The sequence below is a fragment of the Manacus candei genome, unplaced genomic scaffold (genome assembly GCF_025592945.1).
Source record: "Manacus candei isolate 608988 ecotype Guabito, Panama unplaced genomic scaffold, ASM2559294v1 h1tg000049l, whole genome shotgun sequence".
Lineage (NCBI taxonomy): Eukaryota > Metazoa > Chordata > Aves > Passeriformes > Pipridae > Manacus > Manacus candei.
Window position 1 is genome coordinate 30,946,714 of NW_026138097.1, and position 22,100 is coordinate 30,968,813.

Consider the following 22,100-nt stretch of genomic DNA (forward strand, 5'->3'; position numbering starts at 1 on the left):
TAAGGACACTTTCCACAGTCTCATATGTCTCTCAGTTCAACTAACTTCAAACCAAGGAGATTTCTTATTTCATTTTTGACCCCGGGATCAGGACCACATTCTGCGATGGGTATTATTTCTATAATGATAAAATTTCATATAAAGGTCACAAACAGGTTAACTTACATTTGAAACACAACTGTGCCAAAGAACATCTCAGGAACAAAACTTCAGACATATTCATAGGAAATAGAGCAAAACTGACTGTGCAAATCGAGGCATTCCTATTTTGTGTTAGCTGAGGGTTTATTTAACCAATGCTGTTACCTCATTTCATTAAGGCACAGGTAAGAAAATATTAAAAATCAAAGAAAATAAAATCAATCTGGTAAATTGTTTCAGTCTTAAACAGACATCACATCACTTGAAGAAACTTTTTAAAATCCCACCAGCTATCAGTCAGGTTTGGAAATTGCTAGGACTTGCTGGAGCAGGAAACAAGCCCCAGTGAGAATCTGTGGCCATTTTCTGGCACAAGCTAGCAGGGTGCTAGTGGAGATCACAGAACCAGCTACTGGTCTGGATAACCTACCACTTCCTGGGTCTTGACCATAGTAGACTGTTCTCAGACCACTGTGCTACTAAAAAGGACCACCACAGAGCCTGCACCAAAGAAACAGAATCTATCCACCTGCCAGGGTACATAAAGCAACAGGACTTATGAGGAGCAGCTGAGGGAACTAAGGTTGTGTAGTCTGGAGAAACAGAAGTTCAGTGGGGACCTTACCACTTTCTACAACTATCCAAAAAGAGATTGTAATGAGATGGGTCCTGGTCTCTTTCACCAAATAACAAGCAATAAGAAAAGAGAAAATGGCCTCAAGTTGCTCCAGGGGACGTTTAGACTGGATATCAGGGAAAATCTCTTCAGCAAAAGGGTGAGCAGGCTGCCCAGGAAAGTGGAGTCCCCATCCCTGGAAGTATTTAAAACACATGTAGATATGGCACTTGGGGACATGGTTTAGTGGTGGATTTGGCAGTGCTGGGTTAAAGGTTGGATTTGATGATTTTAAGGGTCCTTTCCAACCTAAATAATTCTATGATTCTCCAAGAGCAGGAGCACTAGCAAGCAGGTGCTGAGTCAAGTTCAAAGAGCATCTGTTTTCCTAACACAACTCTCGGAAGAAATAAGGTGTCTGAGTCCTCAGCCTGAATTCAGTCTTGCTGGAAAAGGAGCTGGGGGCAACCTAGTCTTCCTAGGACTTTCTTGCAGGACTGACCAAAGTACTAGCAAACTGGATACATGGATGTGGAGATTTTACCTGGAATGGGAGGACAGCAATCCCACTTATCCAATAAGTGAGCATGTTCACTGGGCATGCCAAAGCATTTAGGGTCTTTAAAAGGTCCCACAGCACACTCCTCCCACAGCTGTGAGGAGGCAGGTGGAGAAAAGCAAATTCTAGCTACTTTTGCAAACACTAGCGAGCAGATCTGAAAAGCTATCAGTCTACATAGGATCTCAAGGGACTATCCAATGATCGGCCCCGGGCGCGGAAAGGAGCAAGAAAATGGGAGCTTCTCCTGTGCGGACAGTGCCATCGTGGGAGATGAGAGGGGGAGCCCCGGAACACACAGAAGAGAAGGACAACTCTAAACCCGGGCAGATGGAGCTCGTCAGCCCTGTAAGGCCATCCATCTAAGAGAAGGTCACTCTAAACAAACCTACGTCCTGAGGACCTCGCTGCCACCGTCCAAGCTCGCTAGGCCTAGGCAGATGAACCTTAGGATTAAAGGGTGGGCTCAGTTCAGCGCACACTGTGTCTCACCTAAAAAATCCACTGCGCAGGCTCAAAGGCCTTACCCACCTTTGCAAAGCCCTGTATCACCAGCGCGCTTGTAACGAATGTGGATGGAGACCTTTCCCGGATCTTCGTTCGTGAAGACTTGATGATCCAATGATCAAACTCCAGACTAGTTGCACCTGAAGCTATATGGGAAACATATACAGGCCAGAGGACCTCTTACCCCAGCTGTTCTCTGGTGTATGCAACCAGAAGCCATTGTTCCTGCACTTTGGAGCACATCTTCCAGGCAAGAAAAACTTCAAAACTAGAACCATGGATGGTGGAAGAAGCAGATGCTCAGACTAGCAGGTCTGAGAGCAAGGCTGAGAGGTCAGTCATGATGGGTGCTGTTTCCTCCGCCTCTCCCAAACACAAGTCTGGAACACGTTCACACTAGAAACAGCAAGGGGATTTTATATCATCTAGGCACCACTAAGAAAAAGAGTTCTGTTTAGAGACAAAAGATAACGTTTCTACATAGGCTGGAGAAACAGACAACTGGGAGGATAAGTGTAGAGACAGCCTCACACTCCTCTGCACATATGGTGCAACAGGCCCTTCAATTTTCAGCATCATCTGAGTAAGGTTGTGTCTGAAGGTTGCTTACTCAAAACACAAAAATAAAAAATCTGGAGAAGAAATGCATGGAGCTGGGTTTCGGATTTGTTTCTGTTTTGTTTATTTTTTTCCCAATAGGATCAGGACTGATGCTCAAAGAAAAAAAAAAGTCAGGGAAAAGGGGTGGAACTGTGTTAATTCACTTATTCTGGGGTCTGAATCCCCCAAAACAGAAATTTAACCTGTTGGCATCTTATCATCATCACAAATCAATATGGTTTGAGCTGTCTCAATTCTTTTTGATATATGCAGAAGCCACTATGGCAGCATATAATTCTTTGGGATCAAAGCTTGGCTATGACTTGAGATGCAGGCACAGGATGAAACACTACAGGTGTTCAGTTCCACTTTGTTCCTGTGATGCCCGCACACCCAGCTGCTCAAGAGATCTATGTGTGTTAAGTGTCCATGCCATCATCAACTTGGAGTGACACATGGTGCACACATGGTGATACATGGAAGATTCCAGTGACCGCTACCATTATAACAAGGAGAAGTTTTCTTAATTACAGCATAAATGTAGGGATTGTGATCTCTGGCCAATGTTCTTAATCTAGAAGACCTTTTGAAGGCTCAAAGAAACCTATTCACCATTTTTACATAAGTTTTAAGATCCCCACAAATGGGTCAGATATATTTGTTCACAACAAGGAACTTGAAAACAATTTAAAAAAAAAATTAAGGAAGATAAGCAGACAGGTATTCATAGGTTCATGGTAGATCCACTATGAAGTTGCCAACACATGATTTGTGAATCCACACACCTGGTTTGATGCTGATAAAGACAGCAGACAATTGTAGCCCAATCCATTACCTGTCTTATTCCCATTGCACCGCAGTAAACAACAGCTCTAGTAAGTATGTTATTTATCATTTCTGTCAGCTGCAGTAATGATTAGGAGTTGTGGATCCACCACTTTGAGGCACAATTTGTGACATTAAATAAGTTTTCCATTGCCAGGGTATTCATAAAACTTTAATTTAAAACTTTAATTTATTAAGACTACAATTACAAATCAAGGCAAAGTATTTTTCCAGCATAGCCATACCCGTGGTTTTATCCAATTCTTATTCAGAATTCAGGTTATTCAATATGAAGGATTAAACAGAGGTATGCAAAGTGAGGTTGCCACTAGCACCTCATTAACTTGACAGCTCTCTGTTTCCAGGCTTGTTAGGGACTGGCAAATGAGACAAGCTCTTAGCAGTATTAAAAGTAACCACAGATGTACTGGGAGTGTCATTAGTGAATGAAGAAAAAAGAAGAAGCCCAGACTGACGTAGTACTGAGGAATGAAAGCAGACAGAAAGCTAGGCAATTTCTGCTTCAGACAGGAAGATACAGCAACCTTTCTGGCCTGGCTTACAAAAGTCACTCTCAGAGAACCAAAGTTATTACTGGAAGGAACACTGAGCAGGGATAGCAATATCCTAAGAGTGTATCAAAAAACTAGCAACTATAGCTGGAAGAATATATTGCAATATGGTGTCTGGAGACAAGAAAAAAGAATTAGAAACATCTGATTTCCTCACACAACATTTTAATAGGGGACTTGAAAGCAGAACTGTACACTCAATTATAACTGAAATTATGAAAAGAAAAGGCATTGTAAATACACTGGTGTTTATTTTGAATTCTTTCTCATCTTGGTAGTTGCAATAATCTGGTGGAATGAGTTTAAGGAGAGGTAGGTACCTCCTGGGCACAACAACCAAAGCATCAAGCATGCAAACAACCTCTGCTTGTCCTCCAATTAGTGAGGATTTTCCTACTTCATTACCTTTCCTGTGGCTTAGCTTTCTTCTTGAGGGAATGGATATACTGAAGTTGGAAAGCAACATAGCAGATGCTTTGGCTTACTTTCACTCTATGAGGATTCCAAGGAACGCTTTCAGACCTTGGGTATTCTTGGACTTTAGGAAAACAGTTGGTGTTCCTAAACCAAAAAAAAGCTGTAATTTACACAGAGATGATCTCAAAGATTTCCTAAAATTGAGAGTACAAATGATCTTACATTATGGCTATATTATTCTATGCAATTAGGTTTTAGCAGAGCATCTCATGAATACAGATATAAAATCACATCGTCAGTGTGGTGACCTTTTGCTGTGGACGGATGAATTTTTCAGACCCAAGGTGATGAGAACGTTATCAGAGGTATATATCAGATGCTCTTATACAGACACCTTATCACTTGAAACACTGCAATGAGAATGATGAAACATCTTCTAAAGCTACTTTTTCCACATGGGCTTGGAAGACTTTTCTCTCTTTATTTCAGAATGAGATTATGATCCTGGAAATCTGGAAGGGCTTGGCTGATGTCAAATTTTTACCAGAAACAGCAAGGATTTATTTTAGGAGTAACACCAACTTGAGGGAAGGAAGATTTGCTGTCCTTCTGACTAAGGGCCCAAAGAAATGGCACATGCAGTTCAAGCCCCAGAAGGCTTAGAGGACTCTCCTGCTCCTGTTCTCTTTGCACAGACAGTTCCCTGCCAGCCAGGTTGGCAGCTAAAAAGTTTTCCTGTACTTCTTCAGAATGAGGCATCTACCTCTTCTTCCATGCAGATCAGCTGAAAGTAAATTCAGTCAGTCTGATGCCAGAAAACCAATTCCTGCAAAATGTACGTTTGTCATGTCAGAGGTACACCTCACTAATTAATTGTATTCCCCTCTTAAGCACGATTGACTACTCCCCTTTTTGCTACAGAAGGTCAGTGGGCATGTCAGTGAAGCAGCTGTGCAGCCAATATTTAGTTTCTTGAATTTATGAATCTGTAAAAAGGTTCGGGAACCATAACTGAGCCTACCAGCATGATCGTGAGCTTTTTAGGAACTTCAAATAAGTGGCTGAGGGGGTAACTAATACCTCTGCTCCACATCAGGCAGCTAACCCAAAGCCATCTCAGGTGCTTTAGAAGAGGGAAGGCAATAGAATGCCACACCGCAGAAGCACTTTTCACTCAACACGTGCTCCACTTGGATAATGATATCATCAAGAAGCACGCATCTACACACCAGCATCAACACATCAACAACTACATCTTAAGGGCTTTACAAGGTCACATGTAGCAGCAAGAATTTGTGAGGGAGATAAGGAGATAAGGGCTGCAGACTAACATTAAACACCACATAGGAAGCTTGCAGGTTTTGAGCAAGAGGCATGGGCGTACACATGTATCTGGTAGCAGGTTGGTGAACCTTGAGTTTTGGGAAAAGGGACAGAAAGAACATCTTGACAGACTTAGATCTTCTCCCACTTACCCCACAAGTGCTAAAAGATTCTGATATCCCTGAACTATAGATTTTTATTGCAGCCAGTATCTATGGACTGGGTGCTTTTTATGTCTAGAAAAATACATGGATAAAGGAAAGTTATGGCCTTCCAATAAACTGTACAATTTGGACATCTACCCTGTCTTCAGTCTGAGCTTTGTTTAACCATGTAAGAAACAAAACATCACAATTTCAGATAATTCCATTACACTCATATCTTGCATTAGGAATCTAAAAATGGTGCTTTTTTAATCTCCTACAAATTGCAGTTATAATAGATACGCTTCTGTCAGAGACAAAACTATTCCAGATTCCACTAAAAATGGTCATAAGTTGTTAGCACTAAAAAGGGAGAGAGGGGCGAATAATGAGTTTGTCCTACATATTATACTGAAAGAACAATACCATAGTCAGAGAAAAAATGAAGCTGACCTCTGGCATTTTTAAATGGTGGAAGGTTTTCACTGGTTTGGAAAAATAATTTACTCTCTATCGATTAAAACAGCAGCTAAACATGGATGACTGATCTCATTTTGCCAGTTTGCAGTTCACGCCAGGTAGAGAGAAATACAGAGGATACTCTGACACAGGAAATTCAAAGGTTGATACTATCAGTACATTATTTAAAACTACAAGCTGTGAATGGTCATCTTTCAAGTAGTGTTTGAGGAGATAGAATGCTAATTCCAAAGGTCAAAATCACAATAGTTTTCTGAAACAAGAGCAAAATCTCCTAAGAAACCTCTGTCAGTAATAATAGCGGTACATTGTCTGAAACAAAAGTAATCAGATTTCCAGGCACACTTTGTAAGTAATCTTGTTTACTGTAATTTTGCAACAGCTTTAATAAATTTTTCATCTGAAATCAGGAAGGCTATAGCTTGTATTCTGACAGGTTGAAATAGCTGAGTAAGTCGAATACATCCCTGTGTGGCTGGTTGTGTTTGGAAACACTTAAGAATACATTGCCATAAAAAAAAAAAAAAGGGGGGGGAAACTCAGATATCACAGTGATATATTTTAACAACTAAATTGGTTTCTGGGTGTTTTTTTAAGAAAGCCTAGATATAAAAATGGTTCATACTTCATGAATATCCATCTTAACAATGTCCAAACCCACGTTCCATGTTCTAACCTGTTCTTTGAAGCACAAGCAAGAAATACACATTGAGTGTTATGGTTAGTCATTTTGGAGTTTTGCTTCCACAACAGGCTTAAATAATTTTCAGTAAAATCTTAATTGCTTTGTACAGAATCTAAAGGAAACAACTGTTAATATTTCCTTTAACTTCAAATGCATACCACAGACCTACTATCCCACTTCACTTCCATTGCACCTTCTCTACAAAATTAAATCTTCCGTCAAAACAATCACACACGTACAAATTGTGCAAAATAAAAGACAAGGATATTTTGTGGCTCAGATAGTCCTAACTGTATGTCCCTTTTAAATCATCAGGCACAAAAAAATTACTAAGATTCCATTGCTATATAAAATGAGTATTCTTTATGCAGATGTGGGAGAAACATATCTAAACCTTCAGTGGTTTTCAATTAAAATTCAATATTTTAATCACAAATGCAACCAGAAGCTAGACTATAATAAAGCGCTTTTAGGTGAAACTCTGGGCAGGGCTCCAAAGGATTTTGTCCAACATCCTGTGGCTAGAAATTCATATAGGCAAGCTTTCTCTCTGCCTGAAGTTACTTTCATCTGTCAACTGGAAACTTTAAGGATGAGCCCCACCTCTTTCTCCACTCACCCATCCAGTTGTTAGCTACAGGAAGACAAAGGCTCAGGAAAAAGGTTTTAAAAGCATTTTTTTCCTTTTCCGGTATGTCTGGAATTCTAAGTGCAGACTGAACTATAAAAATTCACTCTTTCTGAAGTAGGAATGCCTGGCAAGATTCATATAGCTTACAGTTTTATTTCCATAACTTTGAGCAGTCCTTTGACCCCAGCCCAGTGTTATGCCCACCGTTGTTACTGTAAATGATTTACCTCAAGAAACAGAACTACCAAAATAACCTCAATCTTTAGATCATACCACAACTGAAGGTACAAAATTTAATGCTAAACACTGCCAAACCCAAATTCTGCCACCTTGACTGTAGGTGAGTATGGTGTACGTCTCCACACCCAACTACACCTCAGCACATGCCTGACGGACTTCATTTCCACCTTCCATTGGTCCCTTCAGCCCTGATGGACAAGCACTCAAGCACCAGAATGAGATAAGTGGTCAAACCTGTATTTTGTACACAGAGCTCCAAAACTGAAATACTTAAGACATTAAGCAGCTGAATTATGAGGCATCACCATTACTAGCCTCACTTTAGCCCTTTTACAACTGTTCCGTACTTAACAGGAATGGCACTTGAAACAAAAAAAGCTCAAAATAAAATTGATACAAATAGTAAAAGGAAATAAACCACCAATTGACTCGAAGTTCAGCTAATCCTGCAAGCAGTTACTGCAGTTTTTAAGGCAAAAGTTTGGTCAAGCAAGAAAGCAGGATTCTCTGTATAAGCAAACACTAGCTGCAGTGCCTCTGGAAGAGAATCCATTAGATTATACTAACCTACTCATCCTCTCCTTTAAAGACCACTAGCTCAATTCAATAAGCATTACGCTTTTCAAGAGACCATTAGAAGCCTTGTTTTTTAAAAAAGACTTTGAGACCACTCAAATCCTATTCTTCACTTCAGAAGTATACAGTAATACCAACAGCCTGTCTCTAATCACTAACAGCAGGAAAACTGTAAGGAGCAAGAATTTTACTGCTCTCTGCAGCTTTTCCTTTGCGTTCAACGCAAGGGCAAATGCCACCGACTTCTGGGGGAGATAAACTAATACCGACTGTCATCTGCCTCTGTGACATATTTTTCCTCCCAAAAGCTGGAAGCCCCGCACTGGTCATGTAGAAAAGGGATCCGACCGACTAAACTTCACCTTCCTTAAAAACGAGTGCTGCGCTGTCCCAAAAGCTTCCTCGAGAAAATGGGTCAAACGCTAGAAAATGGTATCGGAGAAGAGGGCGCGGGGGGGAAAGTGTATAAGGAGGGCACGGCCCCTGCTTACTTGCCCTGAAAACATTACTTTAGATACGGGTACCGACTGCATCTTTGGGCGGCGATTTAAACCCTGCCACTACAAAGGCGACCACGGCCAAGCCGGTAGCTGGAAGAGAGCGGAGCCAAGGAATTAAGTGAATTAAACTCGATGCGCTTGTTGTCTCAGTTTTCGCTCCATCAGCCGCGCCGCCGCTGCTCCAGCGTCGCTTCCAAATATCGGGCAGCAAAGTTTGGGCGGGGGTTCCCCGGCCCCCGCCGCCACCTCGGCGCCTCCCGCCACCAACTTTCCGCCGCCGGAGCTGCAGCACCGGCTCTCACCCGCCCCGTCCCGTCCCGTTCCGCCCCGCCCGGCTCGGTTCAGCTTGGCTCGGCGGAGGGCGCCGGGTGCGCGGATGCCAGCGGGAGAGGGGATGCCGGATAGCGGCAGCGGGGACACCCGGGGACGGCGCGGGTCCCAGACTGGGAAGGTGTCTCTTACCAGCCCAGAGGCGAAGAAGACGGCCAGTAGGGCCAGGCAGGCGCCCATCACGATGAGGAGCAAGAAGACGATGAGCGGGTGCTGCTGGCTCATGCAGTAGTAGGACTCGTAGAGCCAGTCCCGGGAGCGGGACTGCTCGGCGCTCGCCCCGTAGCCGCTGCCCGCCTGCTCTGCCCGCTCCAGCAGGTAGCGGCGTCTCCTCCTCATCATGATCGCTTCTTGCCACATCGGGCAGAGCCCGCGCAACTCCCTCAGCGCCGCCGCCGCCGCCGCCGCTGCTGCTGCAGGAGGCAGCCGGGGAGTGGAGCGGGGCGCGCTCCCGCGCGGGAGGCGGAGAGGAGGAGCCGCGGCGGCGGCGGCAGCGGCATGGGCATGGTTCGCCGGGATGCCGCGGCCGCCGCGCAGCCAGCCCGGGGCTTGGTGCGCCTCCGGCAGGCGCCACCCCGCACGCACATGCCTTGCCCGACTCCCCCGGAGGAGGGGGCGGGAGGCGCGCTCCTCCTCGCCGGGGCGGGGAGCGAGCGCCCGCCCAGAGCAAGCGCCCGAGGGCGGCGGCGGCAGCGGGAGCGGGAGGTTCCCGAGCGGGCGGCCGTGAGAGCAGTGCCTGCCCCGCGCCCCTCCGCCCTGGTGCCTGGAGGTGCCCCAGGGGCAGGGCCCGCTGCCCCCGCCTGCGTACGGCCGGGAGGGGAGCCCTCTCTGCCTCAGCGGGGTTCGGGGCCGCCGCAGGTACTGGTGCTGCCGGCGGCTGAGGCGAGAGCGCGGCGTGAGCCGCTCCCGAGCCCGCTCCCGGCGGCCCCGGCTCTGCCCGGCTCCCAGCGGGGACGCCGCAGCCTTCGCGAGGGTGCGTGGCAGCACCTCCCGGCGCCAGAGGGAGAGACATTTGGAAATTTCTTTGAAATTACTCCCACGGGCGGAGGGCTCTGCAGGACTGTTTCACTGAGTACCTTTTCTGGAGGCGGAATCTCCTTTTTAGAAACCATACCTCGATGTTTTGTCAATGCCAGCATTAAAATTAGGAAGAAGCATAACATACATTTTCCTCAGCTTACCATGTTCTGAAAGACTTTGGTATTTCTAACAAAGCAGGCACTGGAAACGTGCTGGACATAAAACACACTGAAGTTATATCTGTCATGCACAGCATCGACCGGCTGAAGTTTTGTAAGCAGATACAGGCAGGTCTGCTTCCCCAGCCCATTTCGTCCCTGAGTGTCCCTCCCCACAGGACAAATCCCTCTCTGCTCTACTCTCCAGCCTCTGGTTTTGCTTTGCCACATCCTTAAACTCCTAGAGACCACCTAGGTCTGACTTCCTTGCAGAGGAAGAGTGCACAGCAACATGGATGGTACTGGGCCTGAATGTCCCAAGGGTGTCTCCTGGTGACTGGAGTAATGTTAGGAGCAAGACAGATTTTGGAGTACTACAATACTACAAAAGGTGAAAAACTGGAGCTAGCATAAATGGTCGTCATAAGTCAGTCATACAAGTCAGTCATCATAAGTGAGAGATGTAGAATAGAGAGCTAGCCACTAGCTAGGTGGAAGAGAAGGCAGTTAACTAGGATGATATAGACCAAAACTATATGTACTATTAAGTAAATTGTATTTAATGCCTAATTTCTGTGCCAGTGTTCACATTTTTATCCAGAAGAAGAGAGACATTATCCACAAGTGTAACAAAGCAAAGAATCCAATAGTACATATAGCTCAGAAGCCCTGTTCATATATTTACCCTTCTTAGATTCCTTACGTTTTAAAGAGGGATAAGACTTGAGCTTTCCTGCCCCTTCTTCCTCTCCATTGGCTGGATGGAAGAAAGGCTCCTTGCCTTTCCTTCCCCTGAACTGTTTGCTGGGGCAGGAGGAACAAATGAGGCAGAAGTGGAAAGTTACAACTGCACCCACTGTTCTGGGAGAGAGAGAACAAAAAACTCTCAGAAGCAGCAGTGATATTATTGAAGGATGAACACATTTATGTGGGGAGAACATTCTGGCAGAATTAATTGCTGGGAAGGAGTTAGTAGAGGTGGGTGTGAGAATTTTTGCAACATGAAAAGGCTTTACTTGCAGTCACTGTAAAAATTATGGAGTTGGCCACCCTTACTCTCACACACACATATATAATACGATAAGCATGGGGAGTTTAAAAAAACCCAATGGACAAACCAGAATTACAACATAAAAATTCTTTTAAAATCAGATCTCAGTATTTGGTTTTTGACAGTATCTGAGTTTTGATCTCTCGAAGACGGAAAGGCCAATATCACATATACACTTAAGAATATTACAAGAATAATTACGTGATCCTGCATGTACTCACAAAAATGCAGAAGATCCAAACAGGCTAAATTAAGTATGTTCTCTGTTCCATGTGTACAACAACCATCTCCACAAAAAGTATTTGAAACAAAATACAAAAGTATTTGAAACTTAGACAATATGATAATATAGATGACAGAACTGGTTGTCTTTCTTCTCACAGCTTATTCTGCTTTAATAACTTTCCACTACTTTCCACCTCCCTGAATTTGAACAGGAAAGGCCATTTCAAAGACTTTACCATGATGATCATGTAATTTGTTTGTTATTTCAGTAAGGTCTTATGTCTGTAACAACTAATTCCTCATTATATTAGTCTCATGCAATTTCTCAGGAAATAAAATTATAGTTCCACAGCAAAAACTTAATTAAGCCAAAGGTTACCCAGTGGTATCTCATGCCTTTCCAGAACAATGGGATCAGCATAAGTCTCTTTCGAAAGACCAGACATAAGGTGCTTCAACAGCAAAGCAAGAGGAAGTAACAAGATAACGAGAGAAAATAATCACTTTTCAAACATCACCTCCTTAAGGACACAGGAGAAGGCAATTCCTAAATATTGCAAGTCAAGCAGACAAGGCAGAAGGCCAGCTTGGCTGAACAGAGATCTCCTCTTGGAAAAAAGTTAAAAAAGGGTATATGGCCAGCGGAAGTAAGGACAGGTGACATTGGAAGAATTCAGAGATGCTGTTTGCCGCTGTACAGAGAAAATTCATTTGGCTAAAGCTCAATTGGAGATGAAGCTGGCCAGAAACGTCAGGGACAATGAAAAGAGGTATTTTTCAAATATATTAATAGCAAAAGGCAGTATAGAAATATCATTGGTCCATTACAGGATGAGGATGGTCACTTCATAAATAGAAACATAGAAAAGGCAGAGGTGTTTAATGTGCTTTTTGCCTTTATCTTCAACACAGATGACAGATCAAAAGGGTCTCAGTGCCCTGAGCTGGAGGACCATGACTGTGAGAATGATCAACTCCCAGCTGACCCTGTACTTTTATGGGACCTGTTGCTTCAGCTGGATCCCTACAAATCTATGGAACCTGATGGGATTTATCCAGCAATCCTCAAAGAGCTGGCTGATGTCATCTCAAAGCCTTTCTCAATGATTTTTGAGCGGTCTTGGGAATCCAGAGAGGTCCCAGTTGACTTCAAGCTGGCGAATGTTGTCCTGATTTTCAAGAAGGGGGACTCTGGAAACTACAGGCCCGACAGTCTCACCTCAGTGCCTGGTAAAAACACAGAAGAAAATATTTGGGGAAGTATTGAAAAATATCTGGAGGGCAACACAGTCATCAGTTATAGCCAGCATGGCTTCATGAGGGGGAAGTCCTACTTGTGTAACCTGATTTCCTTCTACAGCAGTGTAACCCACCTAGTTGATCAAGAGTAGCCAGTAGATGTAATCTTTTTGGACTTCAGCAAAGCTTTTTCCCGGATTCTACACCTGGGACGGGGTAACCCTGACTATGTGTATAGACTGGAGAACAAGAGGCTGGAGACCAGTGCTGCAGAAAGGGACCTGGGGGTCCTGGTCAACAGCAAGTTGAATATGAGTCAGCAGTGCCCTGGCAGCCAGGAGGGCCAACCGTGTGCTGGGGGGCATCAGGCAAAACATTACCAGCCAGTCAAGGGAGGGGATTGTCCCGCTCTGCTCTGCACTGGGGCAGCCTCTCCTGGAATATTGTGTGCAGTTTGGGCATCACAATATAAGAAAGATATTAAGCTCTTAGAGAGTGTCCAAAGGAGAGGGCAACAAGGATGGTGAAGGGCCTTGAGGGGAAGCCACATGAGGAGCAGCTGAGGTCACTTGGTCTGTTCAGCCTGGAGGAGACTGAGGGGGAACCTCATTGCAGTCTACAACTTCCTTGTGAGAGGAAGTGGAGGGACAGGTTCTGATCGCTTCATTCTTGTGACCAGTGACAGGACTCAAAGAAAGGGCAAGTTGTGTAAGGAGAGGTTTTATATAGGTTTTATATCAGAAAAAGGTTCTTCACTCAGAGGGTGGCTGGGCACTGAAACAGTCTCCCCAAGGAAATGGTCACAGCACCAAGCCTGACAGAGTTCAAGAAACATTTGGACAATGCCCTCAGGCGCATGGTGGTTCTTAGGGTATACTGTGCAGGGCCAGGATCCTGATAAGTGATCCTGATAAGTCCCTTTCAACTCAGCATATTCTGTGATTCTACGATATGTTTCCATTAGACTCTGTGTATTCTTGCCCAGCTGATGAACTTACCCTCTATATATTCCCTCTCCAAACTAGAAACCTGTGTTTTTCAATTCTTTTTCAAACTCCGTCTAGAAACATTCCACATCTTAATTTCTAAAACCCTCATCAGTTCTCAGAGCAGATATATAGAGAGAGGCAGAGGTTCAGTGAAAAAAAAAAACATACTGTCCTGTATATAACGACTGCAATATTCTATATATGGACAAGGTAATTAAAACCATGTGTACCCAAATCTGAATTTGAACTTCCAATATGAATGCTCTACTTTTTATTTAACATATTAACACTTTTTACCCCCCCAGGATGCATTTAATTAAGTGAACATTATTGCAGTTAAATGACAATATGTCATTGGTAAAGTTGAAATGTTATGTTTTTAGAGACAAATTACCCTAGGTAGCCTAAAATAAACATACTTACTTGACTCAACCTGAAAGTTTGCTGTATCTTAGGGAAAAGGAAAGTACAGTGAATTTCATAATCTGAGGTTGAAAATCAAAGGATTTTCAGAAAAAAACCCTCTCTATGTATTCCACCTTATTTTTCTAAAAGAGGAAAAAAAGCAAAACTAGCACTTAAGATTGTCAGAAACTATCCCCTGTGTACCCTTGGGACTCCAACAACATCAAAGAATTTATTCCTTAGCCAGCTGGTGTCTCAGCATCTGTTGTACCCCTCTGGCGAAGCAAAACAGCACAGAACAAAAGGTTGAGGTCCACAGCTGCTTGTCAAAGCAACCATGTGCCAGGGGCATTACACGCTGCAGTAGCAGATTAATTTAGAGAACTTCTATTTGGACTATCTCCGGAGGTCCCTTCCAGCCTCAACTGTTCTGTGATTCTGTGGTATCACAGCTTTTTACTAGTGTCAAGGGAGCTGTGATAGGTCCTTGGAAAAGAGCTAAATAGGAACAGGAGGAATGGGAGAACCTCCTCTTCCCTACATCGTTCTCTTTGCCACTCTGACTTAATCAATCTCCATCATCTCTTTACTTCATTTTCCCTTCCCTGTTGTCTTCTCCTGCATGAGTGTTCTGATCAGGGATGCAGACTAGCTCTCAGCAGAGGGAGAAGAGAGACAGATCCTTTGCTCTCAGCTAGTCTGTTCATCTGTAGGTCATACTCTAGTAATAAATTGCACAGAAAAATTATTGAATCCCGCAGTCCTGCAACATAGCAAGCACTCAAAAGAGCCATAAAAATTGGCCTGAGTAAAACATTGTCCACAAGTCCACTGGTGGTCAAATTCCCCTCCTCAGCAGCTGGCCACTGAAGTTGCCATCACTATAGTCTTGACACTGTACTGCCACTGCCCACATCCATCAAGCTACCTTACACTGAGCTGTGATTGCAGGTCACGTTGTCCTACCAGTGAGATTACGTATAGCCATCAGCTGAATGGCACTTGGATGTGGCAGCATGGCCAAAGACAGGTGAACCAGCCCTGCTTAAGGCTGCTCTTGTGAGACACCAACCCATGAGCCACCCCTGCCATAAGAACAATACATTAATACATCTGGCTTGACCATGATTTTAGAAGGGTGGTATTAAATTTTGTGCAGGGGACCTGGCGCTCCCTGGGACCTTGAAACCCATAGCCTCAGAAATAGAAAACCTCATGAACATTACTTAACAACATTATCTTCTCTATCAGGGATGCATAACTTTTTAAATATTATTTAACACTGAAGACTGCTGATTTTTACTGAATTTTTCTGGATTCATGTTACTGACTTCAGTTAACAAGACTTGCCCTCTCAAACCTTATAACTGCAACTATGTACTACTATTACTCTTCAAAAAATGATGACAGAATTTCTTACGGAAATATATTTGATTTCACACACCTGGAACCAGCTGAAATTCACTTTTGATTTAGATACAGACTTGATTGAGGTGTTTGATGTTGTTATTTAAGGTGCTAAATTGAAGACTGACTGATCTATAACTCCTTGTGTAATTTTTCTCCCTAGCCCTTTTGAAGATAATATCTAACTTTGGGCCTCTCTCAGCTTCCATAAACTTTTAAGAGTATTTACTAGTAGGTTCTGAGCTCACTGAAGGCACTACTTGAGATCCAGATGATCTGAAAGTATCTCAGTAATCATTCTTCTTCACAGAGTCGAAGAATCACAGAATATCCTAAGTTGAAAGGGACCCATAAGGATCATCAAGTCCTGTAGCAATCCAAATTTTGGATACCAGAAAAAGAAACTGCTGGGCCACAAAAGCTGGGGAAAAAACCTGCATTTGAGGACCAGACAGGATGTCACCTGTTTGGAGTGTCCTGCCCAGACCCAGAGAGACTATGCTGTGATGTTATCAAGTCTCTGCATAAAATCCATTGTTGTTTTCCCCCTCTCTGTGTATCCTCTGTTTCTCTTTGGAAATTTGGAACTACTCAGGCAGTTTTATAAAATTGCAAATTAACTGGGAAAACTCAAGACAAGTATCACAGGGAGCTCAGGAAAGACCTGTTCAGTATATGACTACAGTCATAACACTTTTACAGATTTGAATGCATAAAGAATAGAATAATAATTTAGAACACACAGTAACACCTTTATATTGATCAATCATACAGCTTCATCTTGAGTTGTATTACCCTACTGCAGAACTAGGTACAGATTCCTCAGAGTACAATTAATCAAAACCAACAAGAAAGGTTTCTTCTATTTAGCAAGTGTATAGGACTGTTACCCACAGAAATGAAACATAAGAAGAACCATACTAATGCACATAGCATTACTTTAGAAAAGACTGCTTGGAGTTTATGCTTTCTTTACACTGATTTTTAAGAAAAAGGTTAGACTGAAAATTAAAGGAATGAAATGCAAAATTAGTAAGTGGTATATGTCATTTCACACATCCTGTAGTTTATCTGTGGAACTCTGTCACAAGAGGCTTCTAAAAACAGGAATTTCAGTTTGACAAAATGGATTTGATTTTATATGGTTGTCAAAATAAGTTTGATAATTGGCAATAAAAACATAAATTATGAGGAATATCAATCCTGTTGTTTCACAAGTACTGTCAGTGCAAGGCGATAGATGCAGAGATGAAACAAAAATACAAAGGCAGATTATGTCAAAATGGGTTTCTTGCATCTTCCACTGAATCGTGATGTGGCTATCTTTTTTTCTCAGAGGTTGATTATTGGCATGCGTTATTCTTTATTTTCACTCAATTGGGATCAGTGTTGTTCCTAAGATTTTAATTGATTAAAAGTAATAGATTTCTTGAATAAAGGGCAAGACAATTGATTCAAAGCCCACTGACTCACGCAACACAATCTACATATTCTCCCTGCAATAAAGAAGGCATACCTATGGTAGAATTATTTGGGTTTTAGACATTTTATTATGATCTTTACTCCATCTGCACAATCCACTGAAAGTAAACCAAAATGCATCTAAAGTAAAACTATAATTATGCAATGCTTCAAAATTACTACAGTGATCAAATGGCACTTACTGACCCTATACAGATTAATCAGATTAATTCATACTACAGAACAGAAACACATAAATCTAAATATAAAATGAACAGTTAAAATAGAGAAATGCAATACACTCATATCAAAGCAAACCATATTCATATGTCTCTAAAAAGCCATTTTTTGCAAATAATCTTTCATTGTTTCAAATTTTCCCTCAGTAGTTTTCATAGTTATGTTAAAGGAAACTTCCTCCTAGCAGAGGCTGCTAGTGACAGTGCAAATTGATGATACAATCCTGCAAAATTCAAGATATGATCCAAGCTCTGAAAATACTTAAAAGCAAACAAGAGCCTGTGCATGTTAATTCTGAAATTTCTGTGAGACTTTTCAAAAGCTCAGAATTAATCAGTGAAATAAGTTTTTGCAAGACAGAATGACCGGTATTTTCCTAAATGAATAATTTCCTACCTTTAATTTTATAGTCGTCTTGGCTTCAAGAAATTCAGTCTGGGCTCATGGTTTTATGATTATTGTGCTATTATTTATTTAATGGACAAAGTTTTGCATAGACCGAGAAAGGAATACCCCAGGAAATGTTATCAATTAATATTTAAATTAATATTTAAATTGGATTGGATTTAAGCACGAAACTACAGAAGAGTTGAACATCACATCAGATTTGGATCGCAGGTAAATTTTATCCATAATTTTCCCACTTGCTAGGGCTATACTGTCTCTCCCCCTCCTGCAGAGGTCCTGCATTTCCTCTTCTTTTTCTTTACAGCTTCAGCATGTTCTGACAAACAAATCTCCCCTGGGAGATAGAGCTAGCACTGCTTCCTTTCAGACCTCTGCTATGCTGCTTAGTGACCTTAGTAAAAACGTGTTAACCACAGATGGTTTCCAGAATAGTGTGAAGCACTGCAAGGTAATGGTTTCAGCTGCATATTTGATAAGAGCACTCAGCTGATAGCAGAAAGTTGTAAGAATTGGTAACGTTCCAGGATCCAAGTTTGGATGCCAAGAGTAATGGATCCCAGGATTTTGGAGAAAGTGTTATTTCTGGAGTGAAGCAGGAGGGCCTGAGCTGCTACTGAGCATGGTCAGCTGCTACTGACCATGAAATCCCCTGGTATTGGATGAGTGATAGACTGGGGTGCTGGGGTTCAGGAGGCTGAAGTGATTTTCTTAAGGGAGGCTTTGGTTGTGTGGTCTGAGTCAGGTCCTGGCACAGCGTCACACCTTAAACATAGAGATTGTGGGTTGACAGCACAGCCCAACCCTACTGCAGCCAACACTAAGGAATGGGGAGCTGTAGAGTAAATGTCATTGGCAAAGGCAGTCCAGCCCTTTGCCTTGCTAATGAAGCCTACTTCATGTTGGGAACACTTCTCTAGAGAACATGAGGATTACCAGGTCTTGTTGTTTTGGAGAAAAGGTATTGGTATTAATCAATAAAATATTCCAACTTCAGAAGTTTTCTTCAAACCAGTTGATTGATACACAACTGTGTATCACCAATGTATATTTGGAAGAGAAGCTTGTAAGTGGCTGCTAAAGCAATCTCTCAGATATTTGAGCACCATCTTATCACTAGGAGTCTTTGTGTAAACTTTTCCATCAAGAAAAACATCAAGATCTCAAAAACTAAAGTGCCAGAGACCTATCCATTTCACAGGAGCTTTCTGTCTCCTTAGGACTGAAAGAAAATTCACAGTTGAGGCTGTAAGGGACCTCTGAAGATTGTCTAGTCTGACAGGATTAGGAGGGTCAGCTAGAGCAGGTTCCTCAGGACCATGTCCAGTTGTGTTTTGAATACTTCCAAGAAGGAGAGTCCACAGCTGCTCTGCACAACCTGTTCCAATGTTTGATCACCTTACAGTAAAAAAGCTTTTTCTAAACAATATTTTTTCTTGCATGTTGTGGACAATTGCCTCTTGTCCTTTCACTGAGTAGCGCTGAGTCTATTTCCATCTTTTCTGTTCTCTGCCCTCTCTCAGGTATTTATACACACTGGAAAGATCCCCCTTGAACTTTCTCTTGCAAAAATTAAACAGTCTTGACCTTTCCTCATAAGACAAATCTTCCAATTGCTTAATCAGCTTCATGACCCTAGTTGGACACACTCCAGTGTGTCCATGTCTCCATTGTACTGAGAAGCCCAGAAATGGACCTAGCCCTCAAGTGTGTCTCATCAGTGCTGAGAAGAGGGGAAGAATCATTTCTGTCAACCTGCTGGGCAGTAGACCATTGTCCTTCTTTGCCACAAGGGCACATTAATATTTAAGGTTCAACTTGTCCACCAGAACCTTCCAGTCCTTTTCTACCAAGATGCTTTCCAGACAGCTCATGGTATCAGATATCAGGTAAAGACATGTTCTTAAATCATGTTGCACTGTCATACGAATCCTTATTGATTGTTTGCATTATGGTAGGATTAAAATAATTACTTTATTCATCCAAATATTTACAACGCATTTCTATTTTTTTCCTTTTGGTTCCTGAGCCTCTATTAGTTATGTTTACTAGAGTTCACATATGTTTTAACTCAAATAACTGTGAAAAAAATTTCTGAGTTTCAGAAGAACTTTGTGATGGCTAGGAAAGAAAAGTAACACAAAGATAGACATACTTTTCCTACTTATATAAGGTTGAAACATTTTCCACAGGGTTTTTTAGCAAACACTTAGCATAATACGGTACTTTTCTGTTCCTTCTCAGTATCCAGTTCACCTTATCAGAACCCAATTGAGTGAAAATAATACACACGTTGATCAATGAGTAGCTGATTTTGGTGTTATGCATATTTTTATTCAATGTAGGTCTCAGTTATAATGATCAAAGATTTTTGTTTTAATGGGCAACTATTTAGAACTTACATGACTGTACTAAACGTTTTCAATGATATGTTAAAATCCAGCAGTCTGTCTCACACCCATAAGAAAGCATCCAGTAAATGAGTTATTAGGTTAAAAACAGAATAACCTCAGTCATGCATTTTATACCAGTACTGTCAGTCTCATGCTTCTCCGATGCAAGTTTATTGGACATATGAGGGATTTGAATGATTCCTGTAAAACCACCCATGACAGTTTGAAATAACCAACTAATGAACTGCTCTTGAAGTCATGCTAATTAGGTGAACATTACACTATTGTGATTATGATATGCTCACTACAGTAAATTATATGTAATAATTATCACTACACTCATATGATAGAATGCTTCTACACCATCTCATTTCACTTTAGGGCACAACTAGGAATTCTTGAACCAATAAGTTATATATTTTTATGTATAAGTTAAATCAAAATAATACACAGAGGGAAAAAAAAATCCTAGCAATTATGTTGCTAGGTAAAAAAACCCAAGGAATCAGCTAATCAAGGGCTATTAAAATTTATAATCAGAGTTGAAGAGCTTGCTAGGGAAGATTCAAACATGTTAAACCAGAGGGAATATTGTCCTATATATGTCCTGTTCTTATGTGCCTTCTGTAATCTTCATGACCAAGTTCTGTTTCATTATAAGCTCCTAACGTCATACCTCCTTTATGGAGTTAAATTTCCATGTAGGACTCTGAATGAAAAAGCCCCAAATTTTTCTTTTGGTCGTGGAAGAGTAAATGTTTTGTGATGTCAGTAATTTAGCTATTGACATGATTTTTCACCCGCAGTGTGTTTTCCTATATGTGCATTCACAGTGTGTGATCATCCAGCAGTTGAGTTGTGTATACTCAGACTGGCCATATACTCATTGATTCGAAACAGTGTAGCATTTAAAATTGATATGCAGCTAAAGGCAGCAAAATAAATAAAACAAATGTGATAAAGAAACCTTTTAAGCATATAAAATATAGACAGTACTATATCACTATATCAAGTACTAGTTAAAAACAAATTTGAGGCTTTGGAAAAGAAATGGGATTTATAGAGCAAGTCACTACTTTTACTTTTAAAGATAGTCACAAAATAAAGAAAAAAGTAGATTCAAGAATAAAGAACAAGCAACAGCTTGATGACAGCTATAAGAAACCAGTCAGGGATCAATATGTAACTTGAACATTTGTCCAAAGCCCAGCATCAGTCTCCTGCTGAGTGGTAAAGGCTAAAGAGAGCAATAGACTGATGAAGAAATACAAGTGAATGCTTACACAATTTGGTAGAGAATGTTCAAAGGCAACTGTGAGAGTGGTGTGGGGGTATTTTGGAAAGTTATCAACATAGAGAGAAAAGGATAAGAATTCTAAGGCAATATAATAATGAATAAAACTAGGATAAAATCTTCTGGTTACAGAAAATATCCACCTATAAAACAGATCCTTCACAGTGAAGCAGATTTATTAAAAAAAAAACAACCAAAAGTTGGCCATTTTCTCTGTAGCTGAAACATTTAGAAAAGAAATTTGTGGTTGTAAGTTTAAGTACAAGTAGAAATCCCAAAAGACAATCAGAATTCCCAGGAATTCCCAGCATCACAATTGCCATGCTGATATACTTACAGTAAGAGGAAAAAAATTAATGCAGTCTTATCCATTTCATAAACTGATTGCATTGGTCTGAAAAGTTGAAAATATCCAAAGGAACAGAGAATGATATTTTGATCAATTAAAAAAAAAAAAAAAAAAGTAAAAAAAACCCTTTTGCAATGATTAGTATCTCATAGGCTAGGAAATCCTGGGTTTGCTATTACACTGTAGATTTATGTTTTAAATGAAAGAGAAATACAGGAGCTTTATGGACCTGCGAAAAGCTGATTTTCTAAAATAAAACATGATCTAGTCATTGACTGTTTCAGAAAAAAAAAACATTCAGTCTCATGTATTCTATCTA

At 41.6% G+C, this 22,100-nt stretch overlaps 1 protein-coding gene across 1 annotated transcript in view; it reads right to left on the minus strand.

Annotated features, from left to right (window-relative positions):
* ADCY2 (adenylate cyclase 2) overlaps nt 1-9,679 on the minus strand; it is a 215,069-nt gene extending 205,390 nt beyond the window's left edge. The window contains exon 1 of the mRNA XM_051798981.1: nt 9,278-9,679. Within this exon, the coding sequence (XP_051654941.1) occupies nt 9,278-9,505 (228 nt within the window). The 5' untranslated portion in view covers nt 9,506-9,679. The remainder of the gene's footprint in view (nt 1-9,277) is intronic.
* Between the last annotated feature and the right edge of the window lie 12,421 nt (nt 9,680-22,100).